The 15,269-nt window shown below is 43.6% G+C and overlaps 1 protein-coding gene across 3 annotated transcripts in view; it reads left to right on the top strand.

The window, feature by feature from the left end:
- Positions 1-15,269, top strand: part of slc22a23 (solute carrier family 22 member 23) — a 39,948-nt gene that overhangs the window by 23,334 nt on the left and 1,345 nt on the right. For 2 of the 3 annotated variants that reach the window (XM_035519728.1, XM_035519727.1), the window contains exons 6-10: positions 951-1,053; positions 1,332-1,567; positions 2,509-2,541; positions 7,441-7,564; positions 9,519-15,248. In XM_035519728.1, coding sequence (XP_035375621.1) covers positions 951-1,053; positions 1,332-1,567; positions 2,509-2,541; positions 7,441-7,564; positions 9,519-10,836 — 1,814 coding nt within the window. In that variant the 3' untranslated portion in view covers positions 10,837-15,248. Of the gene's footprint in view, positions 1-950; positions 1,054-1,331; positions 1,568-2,508; positions 2,542-7,440; positions 7,565-9,518; positions 15,249-15,269 lie in introns of those variants that run through there. The other variant, XM_035519729.1, reaches the window with a different exon arrangement.

The raw sequence follows: 15,269 nt of genomic DNA, 5'->3' as shown, positions 1-15,269 counted from the left end.
GACAGGCTACAGCCCCAAAGGCCCACGGCCCGACAGGCTACAGCCCCAAAGGCCCACGGCCCGACAGGCTACAGCCCCAAAGGCTCACGGCCCGACAGGCTACAGCCCCAAAGGCCCACGGCCCGACAGGCTACAGCCCCAAAGGCTCACGGCACGACAGGCTACAGTCCCAAAGGCCCACGGCCTGACAGGCTACAGCCCCAAAGGCTCAGAGCCACACAGGCTGCAGGGCATAAGTGGCAGCCTGTTTCGCTGGTCCCGGAGCTGGGGACTGTACTGCTGTTCTGCAGCTGTGACACTCACACAGGCCAAAGTGCGGAAGGGCTGATAAAGACCGCAGAGCGAATAGGCCATGCAAACAAGCGCAGCCGCATGATCTGAGGACACAAACCAAAGCAATCAATTACCCATGCAGCTATCGCCATCACCACACCAGAGATATGACTCTGAATAGATTAGCTGGCCCTGGCCATCAGGGTGCGGTATCTGTCAGAGTAAGAGAGGCGGCTTGGGTTTGAGAGGTTGTAGGCTCAGATAATGGCCTGTGTGTTTGAGTGTGTGTGTGTGTGTGTCTGGTCTTAGCAGTCTGAGATGCCTCATGGGAGAGGATCAATGGATCTTATTTTAGCTCCCACCTGCACAGCTAGAAAACAAACATTCAGCTGTGGTGTGTGTTACGGGCCGTGCCTGTGGTGTGTGTTACGGGCCGTGCCTGTGGTGTGTGTTATGGGCCGTGCCTGTGGTGTGTCTTTTCAGTACGTATGATGTGTTTTGTCTTTTGGTCTAAGCCACGTGAAGGTTGAGTTTCTCTCCTGAACCTCCTGCCACTCTGTTCTGCTTTTGTTGGGAAGGACGTGGGAGGAGGAGGAGGAGGTGTGCTCTCTCCACCCTGCAGACCTGGAGGTGTCTCCACTCTGCTCTGTCTAACGTTAACGTTCTGCCGTCCTCAGAGCTGCACAGGGCGTTGCCAAAGAATCCCAAGAAGACGTGTATCGTGAAAATGGTCGGCACGAGGAACCTGTGGAAGAACATCGTGGTGCTTTGTGTGAACTCGTAAATGTCATTTTAAACACATTTTTAGTGTGCACATATACTGTGTGTGTGTGTGTGTGTGTGTGTGTGCTGGTATCGTTCAGTTGCATCTAATACACATTTCACTGCTGTACCTGGAGAACTGTTGACCTCTTCCTAATAATATCTTTCTCTCCCTTCATTCATCCCTTCATTCCTTCCTCTCTCTCCCTCTCTCTTTTCTCCCCCCTCCCTTTCTTCCTCATCCCTCCCTCCGTCTCATCATCCCGCCCCTCTCTCTCTGGGCCCGCCCCCTCCAGGCTAACAGGTTACGGCATCCACCACTGTTTTGCGCGCAGTATGATGGACCACGAGGTGGAGGAGATCACCATGTTCCATAACTTCTACGCTGACTACTACACCATGGCGGGCATCGCCGTGGCGTCCTGCATGGCGCTGTGTCCCGCTGTGGGGCTGATGGGACGTCGGGGCGGCCTGCTCATGTTCATGATCATAACAGCACTTGCCTCACTGCTGCAGCTGGGCCTGCTGAACCGTGAGCACACACACACACACACACACACACACACACACACACACACACACACACACACACACAAACACACACACACACACACAAGCAGGCACACACACACACACACACACACACAAACACACACACACACACAAGCAGGCACACACACACACACATGCACACACACAAACACACACACAAGCACAAACACACACACACACACACACACACACACACACACACAAACACACACACACACACACACAAGCAGGCACACACACACACACACACAAACACACACACACACACAAGCAGGCACACACACACACACACACATGCATGCACACACACACGCACACAAACACGCAGGCACACACGCACACAAACACGCAGGCACACACACACGCACAAACACACACACAAACACACACACACGCACACAAACACGCAGGCACACACGCACACACACACACACACACAGGCGCACACACACACACGGGCACGCACGCACGCACACACACATATGTACACACACACATGCACACACGCACACTGCTTCACTGCTGCAGTTGGGCTTGCTGAACTGTGAGCGCATGCACACACACACACCCACGCACAAACACACGGACGCACACACACTGCCTCACTTTTGCAGCTGGGCCGGCTCAGCCGTGAGCAAGCACATACACACATTTAGATGGACACGCACACACACACATACACATACACTTACACACACAAACACACACACAAACACACACACACACACACAAGCAGGCACACACACACACACACACATGCATGCACACACACACACGCACACAAACACGCAGGCACACACACACACACACACACACACACATCTCAAAATTAGGCAGTAATGTGTGTGTGTGTGTGTGTGTGTGTGTGTTCTGTCTAACACTGTATTTCTTTCTCCTTCGATGTCTCCCTGCTGTTTCCAGTGCTTGGCAAATACAGCGTGCAGCTCAACATCGGTACAGTACACACAGCCCGTTACACACACCCACACCCATCTTTGTCTGAGCCCTCATCCCTGTAGCACTAGTGTGTGTGTGTGTGTGTGTGTGTGAAAGCCTCTCAGATGCTCCTACAGGGTGAGACCCAGGGAGGCCAGTACCGGTCCAGAACCAGTGCGTACCCAAACCCAGCACAGGTCTAGACCAACTTCCAGACCCAGTACAGGTCCAGACCCACATCCAACCCAGTACAGGTCCAGACCCAGTTTTGTTAGCATTTGGTCAGCATTAGCAGAAAGAAAGTAGTTGCAGTGCAGTCCTTTGGCATTGGAGACTAGTGTGTTCATTGGAGATTAGTGTGTTCATGTTTAGTGTGTTTGTGTTTAGTGTACTAAGGTTTAGTGTGCTAGTGTTTAGTGTGTTTCTGTTTAATCTGCTAGTGTTTAGTGTGTTCGTGTTTAGTATGCTAGTGTTTAGTTTGTTTGTGTTTAATGTGCTAGTGTTTAGTGTGCTGTTGTTTAGTATGCTCATGTTTAGTTTGTTTGTGTTTAGTGTACTAAGGCTTAGTGTGCTAGTGTTTAGTGTGTTTGTGTTTAATGTGCTAGTGTTTAGTGTGTTCGTGTTTAGTATACTAGTGTTTAGTGTGCTATTGTTTATTGTGTTCATGTTTAGTGTGTTCGTGTTTAGTATGCAAATGTTTAGTGTTAGTGTTTAGTGTGCTAGTGTTTAGCGTGTTCCTGTTTAGTGTACTAAGGCTTAGTGTGCTAGTGTTTAGTGTGTTTGTGTTTAATGTGTTTGCGTTTAGTGTTCTAAGGCTTAGTGTGCTGGTGTTTAGTGTGTTTGCGTTTAATATGCTAGTGTTTAGTGTGTTAGTGTTTAGTATGCTAGTGTTTAGTGTGCTATTGTTTAGTATGCTCATGTTTAGTGTGTTTGTATTTAGTATGCAAATGTTTAGTGTTAGTGTTTAGTGTGCTAGTGTTTAGCGTGTTCCTGTTTAGTGTACTAAGGCTTAGTATGCTAGTGTTTAATGTGCTAGTGTTTAGTGTGTTTGTGTTTAGTGTACTAAGGCTTAGTATGCTAGTGTTTAGTGTGCTAGTGTTTAGTGTGCTAGTGTTTACTGTGTTCGTGTTTAGTGTACTAAGGCTTAGTATGCTAGTGTGTTAGTGTGCTAGTGTTTAGTGTGTTTGTGTTTAGTGTGCTAGTGTTTACTGTGTTCGTGTTTAGTGTATTAAGGCTTAGTATGCTAGTGTGTTAGTGTGCTAGTGTTTAGTGTGTTTGTGTTTAGTGTGTTCGTGTTTAGTGTGTTTTTGTTTAGTGTACTAAGGCTTAGTATGCTAGTGTTTAGTGTGTTAGTGTGCTAGTGAGTGAGTATTTAGTATGTTAGTGTTTAGTGTGTTTGTGTTTAGTGTGTTAGTGTACTAGTGAGTGAGTATTTAGTGTTTTAGTGTTTAGTGTGTTTGTGTTTAGTGTGTTAGTGTGCTAGTGAGTGAGTATTTAGTGTGCTAGTGTGTTAGTGTGCTAGTGAGTGAGTGTTTAGTGTGTTAGTGTTTAGTGTGTTTGTGTTTAGTGTACTAAGGTTTAGTGTGCTAGTGTTTAGTGTGTTTCTGTTTAATCTGCTAGTGTTTAGTGTGTTCGTGTTTAGTATGCTAGTGTTTAGTTTGTTTGTGTTTAATGTGCTAGTGTTTAGTGTGCTGTTGTTTAGTATGCTCATGTTTAGTTTGTTTGTGTTTAGTGTACTAAGGCTTAGTGTGCTAGTGTTTAGTGTGTTTGTGTTTAATGTGCTAGTGTTTAGTGTGTTCGTGTTTAGTATACTAGTGTTTAGTGTGCTATTGTTTATTGTGTTCATGTTTAGTGTGTTCGTGTTTAGTATGCAAATGTTTAGTGTTAGTGTTTAGTGTGCTAGTGTTTAGCGTGTTCCTGTTTAGTGTACTAAGGCTTAGTGTGCTAGTGTTTAGTGTGTTTGTGTTTAATGTGTTTGCGTTTAGTGTTCTAAGGCTTAGTGTGCTGGTGTTTAGTGTGTTTGCGTTTAATATGCTAGTGTTTAGTGTGTTAGTGTTTAGTATGCTAGTATTTAGTGTGCTATTGTTTAGTATGCTCATGTTTAGTGTGTTTGTATTTAGTATGCAAATGTTTAGTGTTAGTGTTTAGTGTGCTAGTGTTTAGCGTGTTCCTGTTTAGTGTACTAAGGCTTAGTATGCTAGTGTTTAATGTGCTAGTGTTTAGTGTGTTTGTGTTTAGTGTACTAAGGCTTAGTATGCTAGTGTTTAGTGTGCTAGTGTTTAGTGTGCTAGTGTTTACTGTGTTCGTGTTTAGTGTACTAAGGCTTAGTATGCTAGTGTGTTAGTGTGCTAGTGTTTAGTGTGTTTGTGTTTAGTGTGCTAGTGTTTACTGTGTTCGTGTTTAGTGTATTAAGGCTTAGTATGCTAGTGTGTTAGTGTGCTAGTGTTTAGTGTGTTTGTGTTTAGTGTGTTCGTGTTTAGTGTGTTTTTGTTTAGTGTACTAAGGCTTAGTATGCTAGTGTTTAGTGTGTTAGTGTGCTAGTGAGTGAGTATTTAGTATGTTAGTGTTTAGTGTGTTTGTGTTTAGTGTGTTAGTGTACTAGTGAGTGAGTATTTAGTGTTTTAGTGTTTAGTGTGTTTGTGTTTAGTGTGTTAGTGTGCTAGTGAGTGAGTATTTAGTGTGCTAGTGTGTTAGTGTGCTAGTGAGTGAGTGTTTAGTGTGTTAGTGTTTAGTGTGTTTGTGTTTAGTGTACTAAGGTTTAGTGTGCTAGTGTTTAGTGTGTTTCTGTTTAATCTGCTAGTGTTTAGTGTGTTCGTGTTTAGTATGCTAGTGTTTAGTTTGTTTGTGTTTAATGTGCTAGTGTTTAGTGTGCTGTTGTTTAGTATGCTCATGTTTAGTTTGTTTGTGTTTAGTGTACTAAGGCTTAGTGTGCTAGTGTTTAGTGTGTTTGTGTTTAATGTGCTAGTGTTTAGTGTGTTCGTGTTTAGTATACTAGTGTTTAGTGTGCTATTGTTTATTGTGTTCATGTTTAGTGTGTTCGTGTTTAGTATGCAAATGTTTAGTGTTAGTGTTTAGTGTGCTAGTGTTTAGCGTGTTCCTGTTTAGTGTACTAAGGCTTAGTGTGCTAGTGTTTAGTGTGTTTGTGTTTAATGTGTTTGCGTTTAGTGTTCTAAGGCTTAGTGTGCTGGTGTTTAGTGTGTTTGCGTTTAATATGCTAGTGTTTAGTGTGTTAGTGTTTAGTATGCTAGTATTTAGTGTGCTATTGTTTAGTATGCTCATGTTTAGTGTGTTTGTATTTAGTATGCAAATGTTTAGTGTTAGTGTTTAGTGTGCTAGTGTTTAGCGTGTTCCTGTTTAGTGTACTAAGGCTTAGTATGCTAGTGTTTAATGTGCTAGTGTTTAGTGTGTTTGTGTTTAGTGTACTAAGGCTTAGTATGCTAGTGTTTAGTGTGCTAGTGTTTACTGTGTTCGTGTTTAGTGTACTAAGGCTTAGTATGCTAGTGTGTTAGTGTGCTAGTGTTTAGTGTGTTTGTGTTTAGTGTGCTAGTGTTTACTGTGTTCGTGTTTAGTGTATTAAGGCTTAGTATGCTAGTGTGTTAGTGTGCTAGTGTTTAGTGTGTTTGTGTTTAGTGTGTTCGTGTTTAGTGTGTTTTTGTTTAGTGTACTAAGGCTTAGTATGCTAGTGTTTAGTGTGTTAGTGTGCTAGTGAGTGAGTATTTAGTATGTTAGTGTTTAGTGTGTTTGTGTTTAGTGTGTTAGTGTACTAGTGAGTGAGTATTTAGTGTTTTAGTGTTTAGTGTGTTTGTGTTTAGTGTGTTAGTGTGCTAGTGAGTGAGTATTTAGTGTGCTAGTGTGTTAGTGTGCTAGTGAGTGAGTGTTTAGTGTGTTAGTGTTTAGTGTGTTTGTGTTTAGTGTGTTAGTGTTCAGTGTGCTAGTCAGTATTTAGTGTGTTAGTGAGTGAGTATTTAGTGTGTTAGTGTTTAGTGTGTTTAGTGTGTTAGTGTGCTAGCGAGTGAGTATTTAGTGTGTTAGTGTTTAGTGTGTTTGTGTTTAGTGTGTTAGTGTGCTAGTGAGTGAGTATTAAGTGTGTTAGTGTTAGTGTGCTAGTGAGTGAGTATTTAGTGTGTTAGTGTGCTAGTGTGTTAGTGTGCTAGTGAGTATTTAGTGTGTTAGTGTTTAGTGTGTTTGTTTAGTGTGCTAGTGAGTGAGTATTTAGTGTGTTAGTGTGGTAGTGTGCTAGTGAGTGAGTATTTATTGTGTTAGTGTTTACTGTGTTAGTGTGTTTGTGTTTAGTGTGTTATTGTTTAGTGTGCTAGTGAGTGAGTATTTAGTGTGTTAGTCCAGACTACAGGTACCAGGCAGCTCAGGCCAAAGCCCCTCCACCTCCTCCCATTCAGACAGGATTAAACGCATCGTCTTCATTCTTCCAGAGTGTCCCGTGGCTGTAATGGCACTGACCAGCTCCCCCTCCCCGTCCTGAGACACGGGGAGTCCAGGCTGAGCACAGCTCTGGTTATAGTCTATAATGTGAGGAGCAGAATGTTCTCTGTGTAACTCTACCGTAATTACGGACACTGTTAGTATTAGGTGTATCATGAGATGACGCAGGGAGTCTTTCACAGAGAAAGAGAGAGAGAGAGAGAGAGAGAGAGAGAGAGAGGCTCTTGTCATCAGGATATGTTTCCATCTCTCTGATCATCCAGAGGAGCAGTACAGGTCAGAGGTCACACACTAGGACGCAGATAAATAACTTTGATTTTGTCTGTTAAATGTGGAACTGTGTGTTTTTCTTGTCCATGTAAACAAACTGCTCTTGAGTATTTAATGGAACTCACTGCCCCCTGCACTGCTGTTTTGTTCTCTTCTCTTCGTCTTTTTCTTCCTCTCTCTGGCTCACTCCTGGCTTGCTCTGCACAGAGCGCTCAGACACCCTGAAGTCAAACTTTTCCGTGGCTTTCTCCATCATTGGCATGTTTTCATCTCACGCAGTGAGCAATCTGAGCATCTTCTTTTGTGCAGAAATCACCCCTACTGTTATCAGGTGAGCCAAGCCAAACCACAACATTCTGCATTTTGGAAAAATCCATGACGGTTTTGGAGGGGGGCTGAGTCTAGATTATGACTGTTCAATAGTTTATTTCAGTCTAAGGGCAGAAAGGTATCCATGAGCCTAAAAGACCTAAAAGCAGATCAGTTTATTGAGCCCTCCTGTACTTTAGAGTTGTGTAAAACTCCAAGTAATAAAGCTCTCTGGTGGTGGAGTGCCCTCTGGTGGTGGTATGTGGTGTGGATGGGAGGGAGGCATGGATTTTTATCAGCAAAACGAGCATTTGTTACTTGGAACTGTGAAGCTACTTGTGCACACTTGTGTCTTCCTCTGTTATGAAAAGTGTTCTACAGATGTCTTCCTAACTGAGCATGTGTGTGCAAACTTTCTTGACTGTGTGCATGTCTTCAGGTTGTGTGCGTGATGGTGCATGATGCATCACGTGTGTCCGTGTGTTTGTTGTGTGTGTCAACCTCTCTATATTTTTGTGTGTTTACCCATGTTCCTATGTTTATTGTGTTTGTGTGTGTTTGTATATGTGTGTATTTTTGTTTGTGTGTGCGTATTTGTGTGTGTGAGTGTATGTGTACTGTGCATGTATATGTGTGTGTGTGTGTGTGTGTGTGTGTGTGTGTGTGTGTGTGTGTTTATATGTGTATATACACTGTCTGGCCAAAATAAAGGTCACCACCTGGATTTAACTAAGCAAATAGGTAAGCACCTCCCATTGGATAATTACTGCATGTGATTGTTTCAGTTATTTAACCCTAACTGATGCAGTGAGTAGCTTCTCATTTGTTAAACAACCATATCAAAAGACACATCATGTGGTCGTGGAAAAGATGTTAATCTGTTTCAGAAGGGTCAAATTATTGGCATGCGTCAAGCAGAGAAAACATCTAAGGAGATTGCTGAAACTACTAAAATAAGGTTAAGAACTGTCCAACGCATTATTAAAAAGTGGAAGGACTGTGGGGAAGCATTATCTTCGAGGAAGGAATGTAGTTGGAAAACAATCTTGAATGATCGTGATCGGCGGTCACTTAAACGTGTGGTGAAATCAAATCATAGAAAAACAACAGTAGAACTCAGGGATATGTTTAATAGTGAAAGTAAGAGCATTTCCACACGCACAGTGTGAAGGGAACTCAAGGGATTGGGGCTAAACAGCTGTGTAGTCTTAAGAAAACCACTTGTCAGTGAGGCTAACTGGCAAAAACGGCTTCAGTTTGCTAGGGAGCGTAAAGATTAGACTCTGGAGCAATGGAAGAAGATCATGTGGTCTGATGAGTCCAGATGTGCCCATCACTCTGGAACAAGGTAAATCAGGCTAAGAATAGAGGCGGCTGAAGTGATGCACCCATCATGCCTAGTGCCTACTGTACAAGCCTGTGGGGGCAGTGCTCTGATCTGGGGTTGCTGCAGTTGGTCAGGTCTAGGTTCAGCAATGTTATGTGCCCAAAGAATGAGGTCAGCTGACTACCTGAATATATATGACCAGTTTATTCCATCAATGGATTTTTTTCTTCCCTGATGGCACGTGCATATTCCAAGATGACATTGCCAGAATTCATCGGGCTCAAATTGGGAAAGAGTGGTTCAGGGAGCACGAGACATCATTTTCACACATGGATTGGCTACCACAGAGTCCAGACCTGAACCCCTTTGAGAATCTTTGGGATGTGCTGGAGAAGACTTGGTCCAAATCTCCCATCATCAAGACAAGATCTTGGGGGAAAAAATTAATGCAACTCTGGACCGAAATAAATGTTGTGACGTTCCAGAAGCTTGTGGAAACGATGGCACAGCGAAGGTGTGCCGTAATCAAAGCTAAAGGCGGTCAGACGAAATATTAGAGTGTGTGACCTTTTTTTTTTTGGCCAGGCAGTGTATGTGTGTGTGTTTATAAGTGTGTGTGTATAACCTCTGTCTGTCTACCATCCTGCAGGGGCGGGGGTCTGGGTCTCGTTCTGGCCAGTGCAGGTTTCGGGATGCTGACGGCTCCCATCATGGAGCTGCACAATCAGAAGGGCTATTTCCTCCACCACGTCATCTTTGCCTGCTGCACCCTCATCTGTATCATCTGTATCCTGCTGCTCCCGGAGACGCGCTACCAGCCGCTCCCCGAGACCCTGGCCGATGGTGAGAACTACACGCGACAGCCGCTCCTGCCCCCACGCAAGCCTGGCGAGCAGCGCCACCTGCTGCACAGGGGAGAGAGTCGCGAGTATGCCCGCGTGGGTGACACGCCCCTCCACGAGGCGGCTGCCACGGTCATTTCCACCATGGAGTCCACTGCGTCGTCCGCCATCGACCTGTCCGTGCCGCTGGACGTGGGCGAGGTGGACACGCTGCCACTCTGCGTCGTGAAGCCGCCCAACGACTCGGCACTGCCGTCGTCGGATTCCCTCCTCTCGTCCGTCCCCAGCACCTCCACCCCGGCCAGCACCCGACCAGCTCCGCCCACCAGAACCGACTCCCTTCCTGATCTGATCATTGACGTCCAGAGCACAGGTTCTGTGGCCATGCCTCTACTGAAGGATAACGTTCAGACTCCGCCTTCTCCTGGGAGTGACCACACCCCTTCGCCGTCGTTTGCTCCTGGAGATGTCATTGGCTCCTCTGTTGTTGATGCTCCTCCCGCCAATGACATCGGCTCACAGCCTGAGATTGACTCTCACGTGGACCATGCTGTGTATCCCCTCTTGGATTCTCCCTTGCCGTCCATCAATGACATTGATGAACACGTCACCAACTCTCCAGAGGGCTCAGCAGATGGCGATGTGGAGCTGTGTACCATAAACCCCCCTGTAGTTTTACCGGCCGCTCCTGAGGATTCACCCACTCACCTTCTAAATCATGCTCCTCGTGACCCCTCCAGAGACCCCTCACCTGTTTGTTTAGCTAATGACATTCTACCCCCCACTCCAGAATCCCCCACTTTAGTACCACTTTGCCCTGCTCCTTCATCACCTGATCTTCGTCAGCTTCCATCCTCTTCCTCCCCGAGAGATTCTTCAGTTCTCGCCTTTGAGTCCTCAACACCCCCCCTCAAATTGGACTCCACCCCTTTAGAAACTCCTTTGCCGGTTGCCACTACTTTAATTCAACCTCTGTCCTTGGGGATCCCCTCTGCTGCTCCGCTTGCTACAGAACCAGACCACCCCTTCACAGTGGACTTGACGGTTTCCTCACCCATAGACTCTGGTATGCCTCTTCCTGTGGACTATACCACTAGTACTGCTAACGGGGTGGCATCTTCATGACGTGTGGCCATGCTGTGGCTTTGCTCTGTAGAGCAGCCTGGTACGGTGCAGTTGAGAGTTCATCTCAGTTGCTTCCCACGAGCTGCTTGTGCAGACCAGCGGTCGCGGGAAAGGGATTTGTTAATAAACGGGAAACAGCCGTAAGCCAGCTCATGCCGAGTGGCACCGCCCTTCTCCGACACCTGTGTAGTGGACAGAGTTTTGATTGGTGCCTTCAAATGTGGTGATCGACATCAACCAGAACACCAACAAACACCTGGATAATACTGCAGTTCCCTGATTAGACAGGTACATCCTGTCAAAGTGCCTTCGAAAGGCGAGCATTTAAAGCTAGTGTGGTCCAATATGAACAGTGCCAAGAGGAACTCTCACAATTTTGTGATTGAAATTTATTCCAAGATTAATAAAGTGAAAAAGGAATCTGAGAAATTCGATACGGGACCATTCCTATCCATTATCCACTGGAAGGCAAACTATAGGTTTTAAGCAAAAGAGAAACTTTTGGCATGCCCAGTTGATTTATTCTTGGTCAGTAGATGAAATGGAGAATCACTAAGGTGCTCTTACGTAATGAAGCTAGATCTCGCATTAAGGTTCTCTCACATGTTGTATTTAATATGGCCTTTATTTTAATAGCAAATACATGTAGAAAGGGGGGGATTAGATCAGATCAGAGTAAGCTACCCCCATTGCCTTCATCAGGGTTGCAGCCTTTCAAACAAAGAAAGTTGTATTTAAGCCTTCTGGTGGCAAACATTCAATTTGTCTACACAGCTGATTAACAAACACACCCACACAGCAAGAAAATGTATCTTGCTAACAAAGAATGGCACAACAGAAAAGAAAAAGTCCAAAACCAAAAAAAAACCAAAACAACCCCCCCCAAACATCCCAAAAAATATAACTTAACCTGTACCATAAATGTGTACATGACTTATACTTAACCTGACCCATAAACATATACATGACATATCCCACTTAACCCAACCCATAAACGTATACATGACTTATCCCACTCAACCCAACCCATAAATGTGTACGCAATTTCCGACTTACAAAAAAGATCCAGGCCAGGGGTCTCAGTAGCCCTTAAGTTCCAAATCCAGAAGGTTTCACGCTGGAGACGAGCTTCAATCTGCTGCCTCCACAGATACAATTCTTTACAATCTCCAGACCTTTCGGTCCTAAAGATGAAGGATTACTTTGACGCACCTGACCGAATCATGAAATGTCATTTACATATTGGTACAGATATAAAATCTTATCGCTATAAGAGTTTCTAGACCCATTGTAAACATATTAACCTTTTTACGTAACAAAGGAACAAATTGCTATAGTTAGGTGCCACTCGGACATCCACTGTTGTGTGGGCTGTGCTTCTCTGTCCTGGAAAAGAAAAGCATCATTGTTTAATGTCCATTTGGAAAGGTTCAATAAAAGGTCATTAGGAGGAGAAACATTTGGTATCTGTGTTGGATCATATTCCAGAGCTCATATTCCTTCCTGGTGATCTATATTGGTATATAAGATGCCATATCCAGTGTAACAGGATAGCAGCCCCCAATACACCCAGTGCCCAAAGGTTTACGTAACATGTCAGTGGTGTCCTGAATTTGGAGGGAAGTTCCATAACAAGCGGTTTTATGAAAAAAACAGTCTTCAACCTGAGAACAGGCTTCGGATAAAGATCTGTTTACTTTAGGCTGCATAAAGGAGCACGACCCCCTTGTATTTTCATTCTTTAAGAAAGAAAACTCTTTCCTCAGGAATCTAGTCGTGTTCGCAGGCTTGAAAAATAGTTTCCCTCAGATCTTGCTTCATTTTTTTCAGGCCACTTCAACTACCTCACCAATTGACCTCTGTACGATTGATGGTCCAGGACACCTGTGGCCTCCTTTGGTCAGCAGGACTCACAGTAGTGTACACTTTTTTTAGCCATTGTTCCAAAAACCTCAGTAGATGTAATACATGTTTACTCATCCTCACTGGTTCTCAAATAAAGGGAAGCTGATCAGTGACGACACTGTTGCCTGATGGGTTGTGGCCACTTGTAGGTCTTTTTTTATCTCCACTGACCTTGTATCCCTTCTGTCAATTCCAGTATGAATTCCTCCACACTTTGTTGTGAGATGGTTTCCAGGGATGTATTTTTTTCAGTATCTTTGGCCTGTGCCATTTCTGTTTTCTGTTTATTTAAATCTCACTTGTTCATATTTTTCTTTCTTGGTTTTCCTCAATAATCAGTACTTAATCAATACTTACTTAAAAATGACTCCCGTTTCTCCCTGAATATTGAACATTTGGACTGAAGAGAGACTGAAACTCTGATGAAGGCAATAGCACTAAGCTAGGAGTGTTCTCTGACCTGCCCCAGGGCCAGCTTTCCTACATGGACCTAAAGAAATATATATATATAAGATAAATAAAGGCAATTAAAATTATTTCACTACAATATGTAAGAGTGCCTTTGTGTGAACTTCAAACTATGGGTTGTGTTTAATTTGTATTAGTTTAACAAGGACACACAATGTCATTGATGCAACGTACCACTGTAAAAGTCTACGGTTCCAATGCACATAAAAGGTACTAGAGTGCCAGTAGCGCCACCTTGTGTAGAATTTCCTGCTCACCAATTGTGAAGGAGTATGCAAGTGAGTTACAACCAGTTCCGTGAGGTGTTTTACATATATAAAAGTGGTTTGTAAATTATGTATATTATTGAAGAGGAAAAGTCAATACTACTACTGATGTTAGATATGTTAAGCTACACTGAAAAATGCAAAATAACTTAAGTGTGTTTCAGGCAAGCACACTTACAGAAAGAATATGTAATAAAACATTTTATATAAAACCACACCCAAAGACCAAACCCCATCAACTCTGTTCTTAAATGAGACAAATAGAGCAATGTCCCCATTTCATAAGGTCTTCTGACTGGGTTAGCTCCTAAGCCCTAAACCCTAAACCCCAAACCCTAGTCTGAATGAGGGAAACCCTGCTCAATCCATTGCAGCTCATGCAGGTGTTTGTTTAAGCTCTGCCCTGCAGTAACTGTTTTTTTCTTTAGTCAGGTGAAGCTCTGCCGTCCGTATCTAGAACCTAAGGGCAGACTCAGACTCAAGATGGACTGTGTAAACTATTTGACTTCTGCACAGCATTGTCATAATGCAGTGGGAGTGGTCAAAACACAGAGGGAATGGTCATAATGCAGTGGGAGTGGCCAGAAGGCAGTTGTTGTGTGACTGCAGTTTAAGATCCTGTGGTGCTCTGCTCTGCTACTGGGGCGGAGCTTGTTGAAAACAGAAGCCTGGTTTCAAACTGGGTGATTACAGCTTGCATTCTGCTTTTCCTCCCATCGTGGGAACTCACACTTGAAATCAAAGCATGTAAATGTATTTACAAAAAGGGTTGAAAAAAAAAACAACTAATGTGAACTTTACTAGCAAGTATAATGTAATCCACAGTGTTCCATTTTTCATTTGTGGAGTTTTGTGTCATTGCTTTACTCCATATCCGGATAAAAAAAAAAAAATGTACAAAAGCTCTAGTGAGAAAGCAATAATAAATATATGACCCTTATTATGCCATGTTATAACGCGACAGAACTGTTGCTTTTATGATATAAAAGAAACAGCTGTTTCTCTTATTTTTATATATTAATGACATTAACATCAGGACTTGTTTGATGACCAATTGTTAAGATATTTAATATAAAGGGATTTTTAAAAAATAATGGTAATTATTCCCTAATTGTATTTCCCTAATTTTATTTCGCTAGTTTTATTTACTCTGCATCTGGCAGAAGCAAACCAAAAGCAACATAATTAATGAAAGCAGTTCACACTGGATATTGAAAATAGTCAGAATCATTTCAAACTTTGCTTGGTTTGCTAAGCAAAATTCGTGAGTGTTGTGAGAGCAGTAGAGGAATGGAAGAAAATTCGGCTGCTAGAAGCATCCGACCGGCAGTGCCGATGCCAGTGCACTACTCCCATTCCTGGATCGGAATATGTGTTGGGAGTTCCACACACAGGATGCTTCTGGCTGTTCCTGCATGTACAGGACCGCAGAGACTGAGCAGCAGAAAGAGGTTACACATCTAGCAGTGTTTAGATGGGCACCATATGAGCAGTGTTGATATGTGTTCAGGTGTTCAGTCTGTAGTTTGAGCATGTGTGTAGGTGTTGATGCCTGTACAGGTGTTGTTTTTGTAGCTTCAGACTCCTGAAGCATGTATTAGAAATATTGACTTCAGTGACAAAGCAGTTTGACCGTGACGGTTTCAGTATGGCACATAAAAAGTGACAACTACACATCTGCCTAACATTGTGTAAACTGGAGCCAGTTATTTTTGCTGTCTTCTCATTAGCATTTTGGTTTGGAATAAATAAATCAATAAAAAGTCAAAAAACTCTGTGGTTTGGTATTAGGTG

The sequence above is a fragment of the Electrophorus electricus genome, chromosome 19 (genome assembly GCF_013358815.1).
Source record: "Electrophorus electricus isolate fEleEle1 chromosome 19, fEleEle1.pri, whole genome shotgun sequence".
Taxonomy (NCBI): domain Eukaryota; kingdom Metazoa; phylum Chordata; class Actinopteri; order Gymnotiformes; family Gymnotidae; genus Electrophorus; species Electrophorus electricus.
This window is presented reverse-complemented; position numbering and strand designations above follow the sequence as displayed.